This window comes from Arachis ipaensis, chromosome B4, assembly GCF_059453495.1.
Source record: "Arachis ipaensis isolate K30076 ecotype BB chromosome B4, ASM5945349v1, whole genome shotgun sequence".
Lineage (NCBI taxonomy): Eukaryota > Viridiplantae > Streptophyta > Magnoliopsida > Fabales > Fabaceae > Arachis > Arachis ipaensis.
In genome coordinates this window covers 17,966,917-17,980,378 of record NC_142439.1, presented here as the reverse complement: position 1 = coordinate 17,980,378, position 13,462 = coordinate 17,966,917, and the positions used below count along the sequence as shown (strand labels likewise).

At 36.2% G+C, this 13,462-nt stretch overlaps 2 protein-coding genes across 2 annotated transcripts; one reads left to right on the top strand and one right to left on the bottom strand.

Moving 5' to 3' along the window:
- Window positions 1–557: 557 nt before the first annotated feature.
- ATL2 (TOXICOS EN LEVADURA 2) lies at window positions 558–1,913 on the top strand. The gene has a single exon (XM_016342443.3). The coding sequence runs from the start codon at window positions 747–749 to the stop codon at window positions 1,599–1,601; it is 855 nt and encodes a 284-aa protein (XP_016197929.1). The 5' UTR covers window positions 558–746; the 3' UTR covers window positions 1,602–1,913.
- Window positions 1,914–3,108: 1,195 nt separating this feature from the next.
- HEB2 (condensin-2 complex subunit H2-like protein) lies at window positions 3,109–8,111 on the bottom strand. Its single transcript, XM_016342441.3, has 11 exons — window positions 7,619–8,111; window positions 7,408–7,507; window positions 6,521–6,627; window positions 5,932–6,074; window positions 5,407–5,839; window positions 5,154–5,329; window positions 4,914–5,069; window positions 4,722–4,820; window positions 4,306–4,407; window positions 4,070–4,228; window positions 3,109–3,929 (listed from the first exon to the last, which is right to left on the bottom strand). Exons 1-11 carry the CDS (start codon window positions 7,806–7,808, stop codon window positions 3,561–3,563), a joined length of 2,034 nt encoding a protein of 677 aa, XP_016197927.1. The 5' UTR covers window positions 7,809–8,111; the 3' UTR covers window positions 3,109–3,560.
- Between the last annotated feature and the right edge of the window lie 5,351 nt (window positions 8,112–13,462).

Sequence of the window (13,462 nt, the reverse complement as noted above, 5' to 3'; positions counted from 1 at the left end):
TAATTTTTTATTTTTTATTTTTTGAAAAAGTATTACTAATTTTTTTACCAAAAATTGGGGGCATGGCCCCCTTTGTCTTAACTAAGCTCCGCCTCTATTTTGAGACATCTACGTAATATTTTTTGTTTTGGGTGATTCGCGTAATTTTAACATGTTTTTTTTTATTTGAGTATTTTATTTTTTTTTTTAATATAAAATTTAAATTTCTACTATTTTTGTAGGTCGGTGTTTCCTAGTAAAGGGAGTGCTAATTTAGTGTGTTACCTTGCATTGAATATATAGAGTCCAGTCCACAGTTCCTGTTGACTCTGGAATTGGAATTTTTTTATATTTTAATAAAAAAATTATAATTATTTTTATATAAATTTTTTTATTTTTAAATAATAAATTATAAAATTAAAATTTAATATATTATAAAAATATTATTTTTATTTAAAATATAATTAAATAAATAAATTATACTTTAATACAAAATATCTTCATAACAAAATATTTTTTATATCTTCATTTAAGTAGGTTTTTCTTTTATCTACTTTCCAAATTTTCACGACGAAAAGAAAGAAAGTCTCCAACTGCAACCACAACAACCACGTCACCTAAAAGAAACCTGCAAGAACCTTCCTCACTCCTCTTTTTTCTTCTTCTTCTTCTTCTTCTATATTACCAAACCCATCTCTTCTTCTTCATCCATTGACCTTTTCTTTCTTCTCTCTCTCTCTCACACACACACACAGGCAGAAGAAGAGATGACGATAAACAACAGCACTCCAAATCCAATAACACTAACTGAGGCGAATTCAAGAGGCTACAATCTCAGCGGCAAGATCATGCTAACCGCCATTATCCTCCTCTTCTTTCTCGTTCTCCTCATGCTCTCTCTCCACCTTTACGCTCGCTGGTACCTTACCCGCGCCCGCCGCCGCCACCACCTCCGCCGCAACCTTCGCCGCCGCCGCACCAACATCGTCTTTTACATCGACCCTCCCACTCTCTCCGCTTCCCATGGCCTTGACCCCGCCCTCCTTGAATCCATTCCCATCTTCACCTACCACCCGCCAAATCCGCCGGAATGCGCCGTCTGCTTATCGGAGTTCGAACCGGGAGAAACTGGTCGGATCTTGCCAAAATGCAACCACGTGTTTCACACCGATTGCATAGACATGTGGTTCCATTCTCATACCACGTGTCCGCTGTGCAGAGCTCCTGTGGAGCCGCAACCTGAAGTGGAAACCCGACCCGAAGAAGTTGTTATAACGGTTTGCGAAAGCGAAACCGGTTCGAGTTCCGGGATCTGTCCGCAAGAAGTCAACCGGAGTGGAACTGGAACCGGAAGGGAGAGGAGGAAGCTTTCTCCGGTGACGGTGGAGCTTCCGGCGAGGACTAGCGAGGGTTTTAGTGACGAGTCAGGTGGTCACGAGTCGCCGCAGCTGTCGTCGTCGTCGTCGTTTCGTTCTCCGATGAGTCGAATGCTTTCGTTCAAAAGAATCCTCAGCAGGGAACGGAAAGGGAGCGTGTCTCCAGGCGGCGGTGGAAGTTGTAGCACCGCGGCTGAGGTGGGGGACGCAGAGCGAGGTGGTGAAAAAGAGGAGACTCTGAGATAGGCGAGTTCGTGACTCGGAATGTGATGGCGCCGCGAATGAGCGCGTGGAAGCACGTTCTCTTTGAGGCGGTGTGTGGCGCGTGAATTTTGGTGGGATGGAAAAATCGGTGGAGGTAGTTTGTCTCACTTTTTTTCTTTTATCCGAGGAAGTGACAGAGAATGTTTGAATCTTGAATACTAACAGATAGGGATATTACACAATTTGTTTATATTTTAATTATTTTCATGTAATTATGTAAATACCCACTCCATTACCTTTATGATTATGGCTCTATTAGCAACATTTTATATTGAAAACTAAACGTTATTCTCACATGGTTACTTGTTATTCTTTATTTCCTTTTCAATAATTTTGTTTTCAATTATTATTCAGTATACATCCATTATTGCTTATGGAGGAGCAAATTTCATATTCAATTTACCAATCGGAGGTTGTAATATAAATCATTGGAAATGATGGAAGTTGAACAATTTTTCCCCACTTTTGTTTGTGTAGTGATGTGTTCACAAATTCAAGTGCAAGAAATTACACTTAAAAATTTACTTGGGTCAAAGAAGTCAACGGTTCCACAAAATAAAATTAAAATCATGGAGTTGGAGCAAATAATTGTGTTCTACCGACCATTGTTAGTGTTAGGATTCAGAGGTTGTTGAATCATTTCTTCTATGCTTCGTCAATGAATTATTGACCTAATTATATGGTGGTGATTAGAATATGCAACCACTTCAAGTCGCCTAACTCTATTTGTTAAAGCAGTTTGCTCCGAGTATAAGCTTCCAAATAATATTACTCAATTAAAAGAATTAACATATTTGCAAACACAGTAATGCTTGTTTTCTTCAAATACGAACTCCAATATTCTCCCTCCCAATGAAAGAGAGGGTTGGTAACTTGGTATTTAGCGAAACATAGTCAACGACGTAACATCTTTAGGTATAATATGCCCCGAGAATTAAAATTTTAGCAATTGATAGAAAGTTTGATACGTACAACCCACAGTACTAATAGTAATTTCAGAACCACTCAAATTGACAGTAAAAACACTAGTTGGCTTCTAAAATTTCTACACGCTTTCTTGTGTTGAAAATTCGTAACTTACAAGTTTGCAACCCCACTTAGGAAATCACCACTTGCAATGATGGGGACACATTGGGTTGACATACTAAAAACATTATGAATAATAGGACCTACGGCTTTAACCTAAACCCAAGTGCACGCAATTTCTGTTCCCCACACGCTTTACTATTTTTGTAGTTATGTATCCTAGGTCCGTTCACAAGAGTTTGATTCCTGAACCAAAATAATAAAGTCAGTTATATTTATCTAATGGTGGTAAAATATACATGATATTGATAGGCTACAAGTACTTTTCTGATTGGTTTAGCTTCAGCATTCAAAATTGTGGATATTTACAAAGAATCAGAATCTCGGACAATAGTGAGTTTAAGTGTTTAACCTGACAACACACGAAGATACATAACAATTTTTCTTTGATACATATAATCACAATCTAATAAGTCAACAAGGCAATAACATCTTATATACTTAGAAATTGCAGATAGCTTGCAATCACATGATTTTACTTTAGCTCACCACAATGGTGTTACATTACTAACAATTAAGAAATGATGCATGGTGTTACAACTAGGTGATATATCATTATTCATTACTCCCTCCTCAAAATAATGTCTCTTTTACTTCTTAAATTCATCGAAAAATTAACATATCTAAGCAAAAAGATTACCTAAGTATATTAAATTTCCAATGAATCTAAAAAGTAAAAAAGACATTTTAAAAAAAGGCGTATATAAATAAGTTAACAGCAATAATGCTTACAGGAAACTGATGGATGTTAGAATTTAGCGAGGCCTAAAACTACAACCCTGATCCTTAAGACATCTAGCAAATGTCTTGAATGTAAGAGGCTGAGTGCAATAAACTAACTGCTAACTGTCATTTTCACCGTCCCGAATGCAAGTTAACTGGTTCGACGTACTGAGATCTACGCCTCCTCTTGGATTCAGGAGATAGCTTTATAGCACTAACCTTTCTGAGCTTTGAGGAAATCTTGCAATTCGCCGGTGGTGACATCCCCATTGGTCCGTATTCCCTTGATGAACCATTGGTGGGAGACTTTCCCCTTCCATCTTTGTTCTTAGCTGGTTTTTTAGTTGCAGACTTTGGTCTCTTTTTTGACAAGCGAAACTGCATGCCTTCCTGTTCCTTGTCATGCTTAAGGAGCCTAACATGGAATGGGTTAACAGCCGTGTAGCACACAGGTTTCCCATTGTCGACATTTCTTTGAAGGTCCACGTCTCTATTGTTCACCTGGAAATTTGTAGAACTCACATGACAAACTGGAAGTACTAATTCAAGGATTATAAAATATAATAGAATGTGCGATGCTCAGCATAACATGAAGTAGCAATTCAAGAAGTCATTTGCACACTGGTAGTCAGGGAAATTACCAGTTGAAGGAGAGAAGAAAAGCTTCGGGCAATATCGAACTTTGTTTGTCCCTCAACCAAATCAGAAAAGGATAGGACACAGCTACTACTTTCTTCAAGGGATAGTTTGTCCAAAATTCTCGCCCCATATTCATGAATATCAAATGGTGGCCGGGAATCCTATCATCCAAAAAGATGCCATTCAATTTAAAGCACTAAAAAGATAAACAGGAAGGGCGTCTGAAAGATGAGTTCACCTCTTCTTCCAAGCTGTGCTCAATTCTTTGTTTCCATGTTGAAACCCTAGTGGCCAATTCTGTTTGCTTCTCAGTTTCAGCTATGCTAGCTAGAAGGGCATTCTGCATGAGCAATAATGGTTGTCAAATACCAACCATGCAAAGATGAGCATTCATATTAAAGAAATACTCGCATCAGGAATACAGATGCTATTGCAATCTATTATAAACGAAGTCTATATAGAATGATGATTAAAATAGTCCCTGATGGTTTTTGTGCACAATATTTCTTGGTGGTCACATAGGGTTAAGCACTAATTTATCTTCTCCAACCAACTTTCAGAGAATATGATTTACAGAACATAAATTTCTCCAAACACCTAGGGCTATAAAAAAAATATTAGAAAAATAAAATCATAGACAATAAGCACTCTTACCAGGTGAGAGCGACAGAGATCTTCTAAACTTTCCTGAGAATTTGGAACATCATTATCTACATCTTCATCACCCTCAGCATGAGCATCATTAACTTCATTCTGTTAATTAGAGTACATAAGCAAAAAAAAAAACCAAAATTTCAAAAATGTCATAGATTACATAAAAGTAGAATTACTAGTTTGCTATTGTACCTCTTTGTTATGAGGTAGATCTTCATCCATGTATGCATTCTCTGGCATATCAAAATCAGGATTTCCAGTATCAAATTCATGGTCATCATTATCAGCTTCTGCATTGAAAAATTCTCCATCGGTTTTACTCCCCTCATTGATAAGAGACTGCCTAAGCTACAATTTACAAAACACATACCACAGTCACAATATGTACAAACATAATAACCTATATGTGAAAGGACCATTCTGATAAAGTACCTTCTCATATAGTGGAAGAGATGTAGAATCTTTTTGTTGTTCGTGGGCATGATGCTGCATCTCCCACATTGCCATGAGCTCTGGACTAATAGGACCATGTAATTTTGCAGGTGGAAATAAAATGCTCATTGATACTCGTCGTCTCACATTAATTCCATTCTTCTTTAATCCTTTAACTGCAGATACATCTTAAAGATTATAGAAAAGGTATTTTATACAACAGAGGCAGAAAAAAGCGAAGACAGTGGGTTACCTTTTCTAAACGGCTTCACCTTCAAGTTGCCTGGTTCATGTGGATTCAAAGGTTTCCATGGATCATCATCATCAACATCTGAATTGTCTGAATCCCTAAATGCATTGCATCCATCATCCATGTTATAACCAAAATCACAATTATCAATACCACCAGAGACGGGAGAACTGGGCCGAACATTATCGTTGTCAAAGTGGCAATCAACTTTAGGGGAACAGTTGGAATTAGCATGCTGACTTTTTGCCACTGAAGATTTGTTAGCACCTCCTTCAGAATTCCTTGTAGGAGAAAGAAAGCTTTTACGAGTTGAAGCTCCTCTATTAGCAACATTTTGGGCTGCATTGGCTTCGCTATCCTTTAGAAACTCATCCACTGCAACAGCATCTGATGTATCCAACAGAATAAAATCCTGGTACAAGTCTGTGGTGGACAACTGTAGCAATTCATGGTATCCGTATTATTGCCAAATAAAATTTAAAAGCATGCGAACTTAAATAAGCAAACATCTGGAAACAACTATAATACCAGATATGACTCCAATTCCCCACCATCACCAGCAGTATCCAAGCAGTCACCTTCAAGAACAACTAGATTTGCAGGGGGTTTTATGAAGTGGTCCAAATTCACTTCTTTGCCTGCAGTGTCATCCAAGGAATTCCTCTCTTCAACTGCAAAAACAACAAAAAACTTGAATGATCTAACATTTACACCTACTTAAACTAAGCAACAGTTCAAATAAGCAATAAAGTAAAAGTATGAAGCAATGTAGAAGATACTATTATGAAGCAGCGAAGCACTTAATAAATTTTATTTTTTATTTTTCTTTTTAAAGTAGTAGCCTAACTTACAGACGTCCTCAATAATCCTGTGGTCTAAATGGACCTGATAATCTCATAATAAAATTTCACTTGACCTAGACATACATTGATTTTAATCATTTATGAATAACCTAGGGTCAAAAAGGGACCCATAAAAGAATATAATGGTCAAGTCTAATAAGATATTCTTGCATGGAAACAAGTCTAACACATCACAAACAACATTCAAGCAAGAGAATTGTTCTATACATTGCTCTTGTTTCATCATTTTGATGAATTATCCGTTAACATGCTACCTGGGATGTCATCCGAGCACCAGAATTGATCATTTTCTTCATTGGTAATAGCAGAGGGACCACTCTCATCATGTTGGTCTGATCCTCCATCTATATGATCTTGCTGTCTGTCCAAAAACATTAAGCAGAAATCAAAATAATGCTGTAAAGTTTGCAATTGCATATTATGAAATAAATAATATTTAGTCAGAACTTAGAATAGACTGTAATTCCTGTTTCTTGTCAAATACAATCTTTTGGGGGTTTTATACAAGGGATCTGCTTTACAGTCACTTGGCTCTTATCAATTATGAAGTACAACTACTTAATGGAATCAGCTATGTTATGGCAGCCATATTGTTAAAAAATAAATACTTGCCGAGAACAACTAACAACAACATGAGTTATAATAAAGTGATACAGAAACATCGCTGATATGCTACTATACTGTTAGAATGGTCCTAGGAACCAAATAGGCTACTTCATCGGACAGAATTTGAGTACATTCTCATAATCTCATTCTCATTAAAAAACATGTTTTGATATTTCAAGTGAAGGTGATGGGAATTCTACACTAATTGTCCATGTCTACAACCAAAAATCTCAGCCATATGAGCCAAAGATCCAAAACAAATCATTGGTGAATTGACATTGCTTAAACATCAATTAATGAGGAAACTGCTACCACGTAGAAAAGGAAAGCCAGAACAAACTTTCATCACTGCTAATCAGCCAATTTTGTTTTATTTATTTACAAAAGTGCTGAAGTACACATATATTAACCGAAATCCAAAAATGGGCTATGCTATGGATATGTAGTCGAATTTCTATCACAAATAAATAAAGTGAACTGAAACTTGCATTAAAAAGTTCAAATAAATGCTTAAGCTTTAGCTCAAAAAACAAACCTTTTCTGTGAAAGGAACTCTAAAGCACGCAACACCAGAGTATATAGATATTCCACCTTTCTACTATACACCTGTATCGAACCCTGAAGCAGTAGAGCAGCTACAATTACGCAGAAACAACGAATTCAGCTGAACACATGGCTTCAAATTCAAATGAACAATTCTTTTAATAAAAATTGAAACTTTGAACAAATATTGAGTAGGTCCAAACCTTCTGCAAAATTCACTGGAATGTGTCCTTCCTCTTCGCCGGTGATCTCCCCGGAGCAAATTTTCAGCAGATACTCCTCGAGTTTCTTGGCGAGGTCAACTTCCCAATTTGACTCTAGGTCACGCTCCGCGTGAACCGCGTGGAAGCCACCACCCCCACTTCCACCCGGTTCCGAGGCATCTTTTGTCATCTTTCAGTTGAATAATTGGTTGCGAAAATCATAGTTATTTCAGAAACTTCGTACACAGAAGAAAAGCCCTAGGGTTTCGGTGTTCCGGCTAGAGATTGAAGAACACGGAAAACAGAAATTAGGGTTTCTAAATTGCGAATGAATCGGAAACTTGGGTGTCTTCAAGTTCGAATCTTTGGGTAATCCACAATGGCGTGCAGCGAGAAGAGCGAGCTTCGGTAGCCGACGGTAAGAGTTAGAGAGAAGAGAGAAGAGAGAAGAGAACGAACATTCAAAAGTTTTCGATTATGTTTCTTCCCGCTCGTTCCTCACCTAATCCCCACTCGAAAAGTAGAGTTGGACTTGGGCCGGATCCTGGACCAGCCCACTAATTGAACACTCAAGTTAAGAATTGGGCAGTATGCATGTCCAAACAAAAAAGAATTGGGCAGTATGCAAAGCTTTTGGGTCATGTGACAGTTAGGTAGCGTTTGATTATTATCTATGTCTCTCTAAGACATGAAAGTAACACACATCTTTGGTTTGATTTGGTGAGATACAAAAAATTTGATAGATACAAGAAAATATAGTTAGACATAAATACACAAAATTTGCGTACCACCTAAAAGTTGGGACACTAACACATAGAAACAAGACAATGAATTTTTTTTCCCTTTTAAATTCCAATTTTAACCTTAAATTTTAATAAAGTTTCTTCTTCTCTCTCCTTCCTTCTTTCTTCCTTCATCTTCTTCTGCCTCTATCATCTTCCTTCAATTACTCCTTCCTCTACCACCATCACTCCTCAAGATCTGTTGCCCATCATTGAAACAGTCGCAACATCGTCGCCGTTCAGCTCTCACGAGTAGAAAGTCATCCCACCGTCGCATAACCATCATCGTCTACCCTTCACGACCCAGAAACTCACAGCACTGTCGTCATCCATCCCTCGCGGTCTAGCATCTCGCAACACTCACCCCTCGTGACACAGAAATACTCGTACGTCGTGCCTACTCATCTTCCTCCATTTCACAACTGTCATCACCAGCAACTCACAGCTACCACTGCCTTCTTCTCCCCCTTCTATTGTCGTCACCCCATCTCTCTCATTCTCTTGATTTTTTTTTATTTTGGTTGATTATTATTGTGATTATTAACAATCTCTTTGTCAATCTTTTTTTTTTTGAGAAAGACAAATAGTTATTGTTAAAAAATTTATTTTAAAATTTTTTGTTAATTATAGATGATGATGATGATGATGATGATGATGATAGTTGTAGATGATGATACTGGTAGTGGTGTTTCTGATAAGGATAAATTTGATATTTTGATATGAATAGAAATTTAGTGTATTGTTGTATATATTATTATTAAACACAATAAAAAAACTATGTATGTTTATGCCCATATATTAGTAAGTCTTTATGTCTCTGTTCACTTTTTTTATGTCTTTGTTACCAAATGGAACCTTATTAAATGAATATTTATTTGTCCAAAAACATGAATAATTATGGATTTATTTCAATCATTATATGTAGATGACTAAATAACTTATGAGAATATAATAGTTAAGATATAAACAAATAATATATTAAGGTGTTTGCTTCGATAAGATGATAAATTTATACGTACTGATATGTTTAAAATATAGACAAATAATAACTAGTAGGGGTGTAATCGGCTCGGTTCTACAATGAGACCAACCATTCGGTTGGCTGCTGTTTGAACAACCGAACCGAACCAACAACAGTTTAGTTCAGTCGGTTTTTTCAGTTTTTTTTACACCTAATAATCAGAATTTAAAATACCATAAAATGAAGTTTAAAACCTTCAATAAACTAGAATAACAAGAGTATATCACATCCAAATCCAATACAAATTCAACTTAATTAAACATAAAATAAAGATAATTAAAAATGTCTAGCAAAACAACAAAAATAAACACACTTTAAACCGAAACATTCACTTTAAAACAAATAAAAACCAAACAGCCACCATGCTTAATCTGAATCCACACCAGACTCATCCTCATCTTCTCCGGTTGGTGCAATTTCTACAAAAATAAAACAAGAAAATCAATATAGATTATAAACATAATATAGATTATAAATTATAAACATAAACCATGAAAGGAACTACAAATTTCTTTTTTGCATACCTAATTCAAGTTTCTCAAACTCTTCAATAAGCACCTCAAAATCAGTTGTCATTTGGTAAGCACGCCGCTGTCCGTTGAAGAACGTACCACGGACTCAACATTTTCACCCCTAACTTCAAGCGTCCGTTCATTGGGCACCTCATTGCTTGTTGGCTGCATACATATAAACAGAACAATGAAAAATTAGTATTTTTAACTCATGAACAGCACCAACAATTTTGTTTCCAGCAACAAAGATGAAACTAGACTACTATAAAAAGGTGTAGACAACCTGTATATAAAATAAACCAATAGCTAGTATATAAATCCTTTAAAGCATGGATACAAGTACATTACACTATACATTTCAAATTCAACCATTGTTAGTGGACAATTTTGAGTCTCTTTTCATTTCTCTCTGTGATCATTCATATGTGTATATTGTGTTATAATGCAACACTGTTGCTTACAAAGTTGCCCACACTAAAATCTTCCACTGTTGAGCAACAATAATGAATTGATGACTTAAACGCATAAGAATGCACTCAACAGTAATAAAGAATAGCAATGACATTTAATATCAATAACACAAAATAATGTAGTACATGATTTAATGGATGAGCTTAATTAATTGAAGTTAAAACAACTTCTATCTTTTAATACTATTGTTTGTGCAGATGTGTATGCATTATTCAATTGTTTGAATAAAAAAGGATCAAAAGCTCTAATAGTTATCTTCTTTCACATTTTGCTCAATCCACTAAACAAGCATCATTGGATTTAAAAACAACATGATCTAACAATGAATTGTATTCTTCCCACAAGCATTGGATAACTAATTCAACACCTTGCACCAAAACCTTTGTTTCTCAACATACAATCAGAAACTCACATAACAGTACAACAAGCTAGTTTATTTGCATCATTTAATACTCACCAACTGCCATACATTATTTTGAGATAATTCAACACAAATCTACTAAGACATAAGCAACTGATACACAGCTCATAAACAAAACCAAAGCAGCTCATAAGCAGCTCATAGACAGAACCATAAGTAATTCATTTTTAAAGCCAATCAACATAATTTAAATGACCACAAACAATCAGAGACAGCTACATATATATTCAAAAAGACACTAAAAATAATTATTCAGGTTAAATCAAGTACAAATATCACTAAAAATCCCACTAAATCAAGTACAAATATCACTAAAAATATTACAGACTAGGATTTTGTTGACAATATATACATTAATTACTGTAAAAAAAATTATAACCAAGCACAAAATCTAACCTCCGAAGAAGACATCGTTCTGTTGCTTTTTAGGTTTTTGCAGGAGAGGGACTGGTTGCTCGGCCACTGGAGTCTTGCTCGGTGACTGGATTGTTGCTCGGCGACAGACTGCTGCTCGGCGATCGGATCGCTGCTCGGTGACGGACTGCTGCTCGGCGACGGACTGCTGCTCGGCGAATGGTTTGCTGCTCGGAGACGGACTGGTTGGAGTGCTGCTCGGCTTTGGCTTTGTTGCGATGGCGACCCTGCGACGGTGACCCTGCGACGGCGACCCTGCGACGGCGATGAATGAACGACTTCGAGCGACGATTGGCGACTTCCTTGATGATGGACATCACTCTCTGGCTCCCTCAGCCTCTTCTTCTCTCAAGCATGGAGGTCGGAGGTGGAACCGTGGAAGAATGGGAGAGATAAGTGTTTTGTGGGTGACTGGGTTTAGGGTTCGCGTAAAAGGAGAAGAAGAAAGCTAGGGTTGTGGCTGAGTGGCCCTTTTATACCTAGGTTAAAGGGCAACTTAGTAAAAATACACACTACTTAACCCTCACTCTTCGGTTTGGCCCGGTTCGGTTCAGTTTCAGCAAAGACAACCGAAAACCGAACCGAACCGATCGGTTTAGTTCGAAAAAAATCGGTTTTTTCGGTTTTTCCATCGGTTGTTGTAAAATTTGGTTCGGTTCTACGATAATTTTCGGTTCGGTTTGGTAACTTACACCCCTAATAACTAGTCATGTGCAATTTTTTTTCACATCAGTATTTAATTATTTTTAAAAATATATATATATATTATATCACCACTTTTATTATAACACCCTTTTAATTAAATAAAAATAAAAAATATTTTTTATTTAATTTTATAAAATATCTTAAACATCCTTACTTTATTCGATTAGACAAAAATACCCTTTTAAATCAATCAAATTCTAGAATTTAACTAATCCTAATTTTATATTTCTAAATAATTTAAACAATAAAACAAAAACATATCTGGAAAACAAAAAAAAAATCAAAAGTGTTCATTTAACTGAGTTTCAAAAACCCTCTCTTGGATCTGTTCTCCTCTCTCTCTCTGTGTCTCTCACTGTCTCTCTCTTATCTATCTCAGCGTCGCACTCAAGCTCTCTTTCTCATCTCCGGTCTTGTAATCAAGGTCATCCCTCTTCTTGTCTCCGAGACTGGTCGTCGTCGTTGCTCCTCTGTCTCGTCATTATCTTGCACACAGTTGCACGCCTTCGTTGTGCTCTTCATCACCGGCGGCAGAAGCAGCAGGTCCTAGGGCTTGTCGTCTTCTTGCTTCGAGTCTCGCCGTCAGCTTCCTTCACGCAATAACAAAATTTCCTGTTCCTTTCATCTGTAATCGAGAGCTTTATCATTTTTCATATGACCGAATTTATAACCAGAGAATATATTTATGTCACTGTCTCAATTCCCCTGGTCCCCAAACTTCTCCATAGTTTATTTCTCTCCACGAAGAGAAAGGATTTGTTTATTATACATGGTATTCATATACTGAACTTGGTAGTAGAAGGTTTTAAGTGATCACTGTGCTTGTTCAATTTTCATTCAAAAAAAAAAAGAACGTGTTTCTAAGGCTCTCTTCTTTCTTGCCATTACACTGATTTATGCCTTCGTGTTATCTTTCAGTGGTCTTGCTGGTGGATCACATTCAATGTTGCATATTGTGCCTCCAAAGTTGGGTTCACCTCAAGAAATTTTTAAAAACTTGTGGAGGCTTTTTGGCATATTTGTGTATATTGTAATTTTCCTAACAATGTATCCCAGAAATATTTGCTTCCATTTGAGGACCATATTCTAACTTGGTTAGTTTATCTGTTTCTCATCCCTTGTAATTATTACTAACATATATATATATATATATATATATATATATATATATATATATATATATATATATCTTCAGTTTCAAATACCCAATTTTGACTAGAATAAACAGATGTTAATTTTACCATCAGCTTTGTTTATTTATTTTCAAATTATATTTTTCCATTCTCTTGCATTTTCTTAATAAATAGTGCTTTTTAATGACCCGAATACCTAGTATTCTAAGTTCTCTACATATGAAATTGGTTTTGTATATTTTTGTATAGAACTATTTTTGTTATGTTTATCAGGGAAGAAAAGAAATTGGGGTGATTTGTGCATAATGTTAATATTGTCGTTCTTGTTAATTTTGTACAACTGAACCATCATTTTAGTTATGCATTCATGGGCAGCTCCTATTTC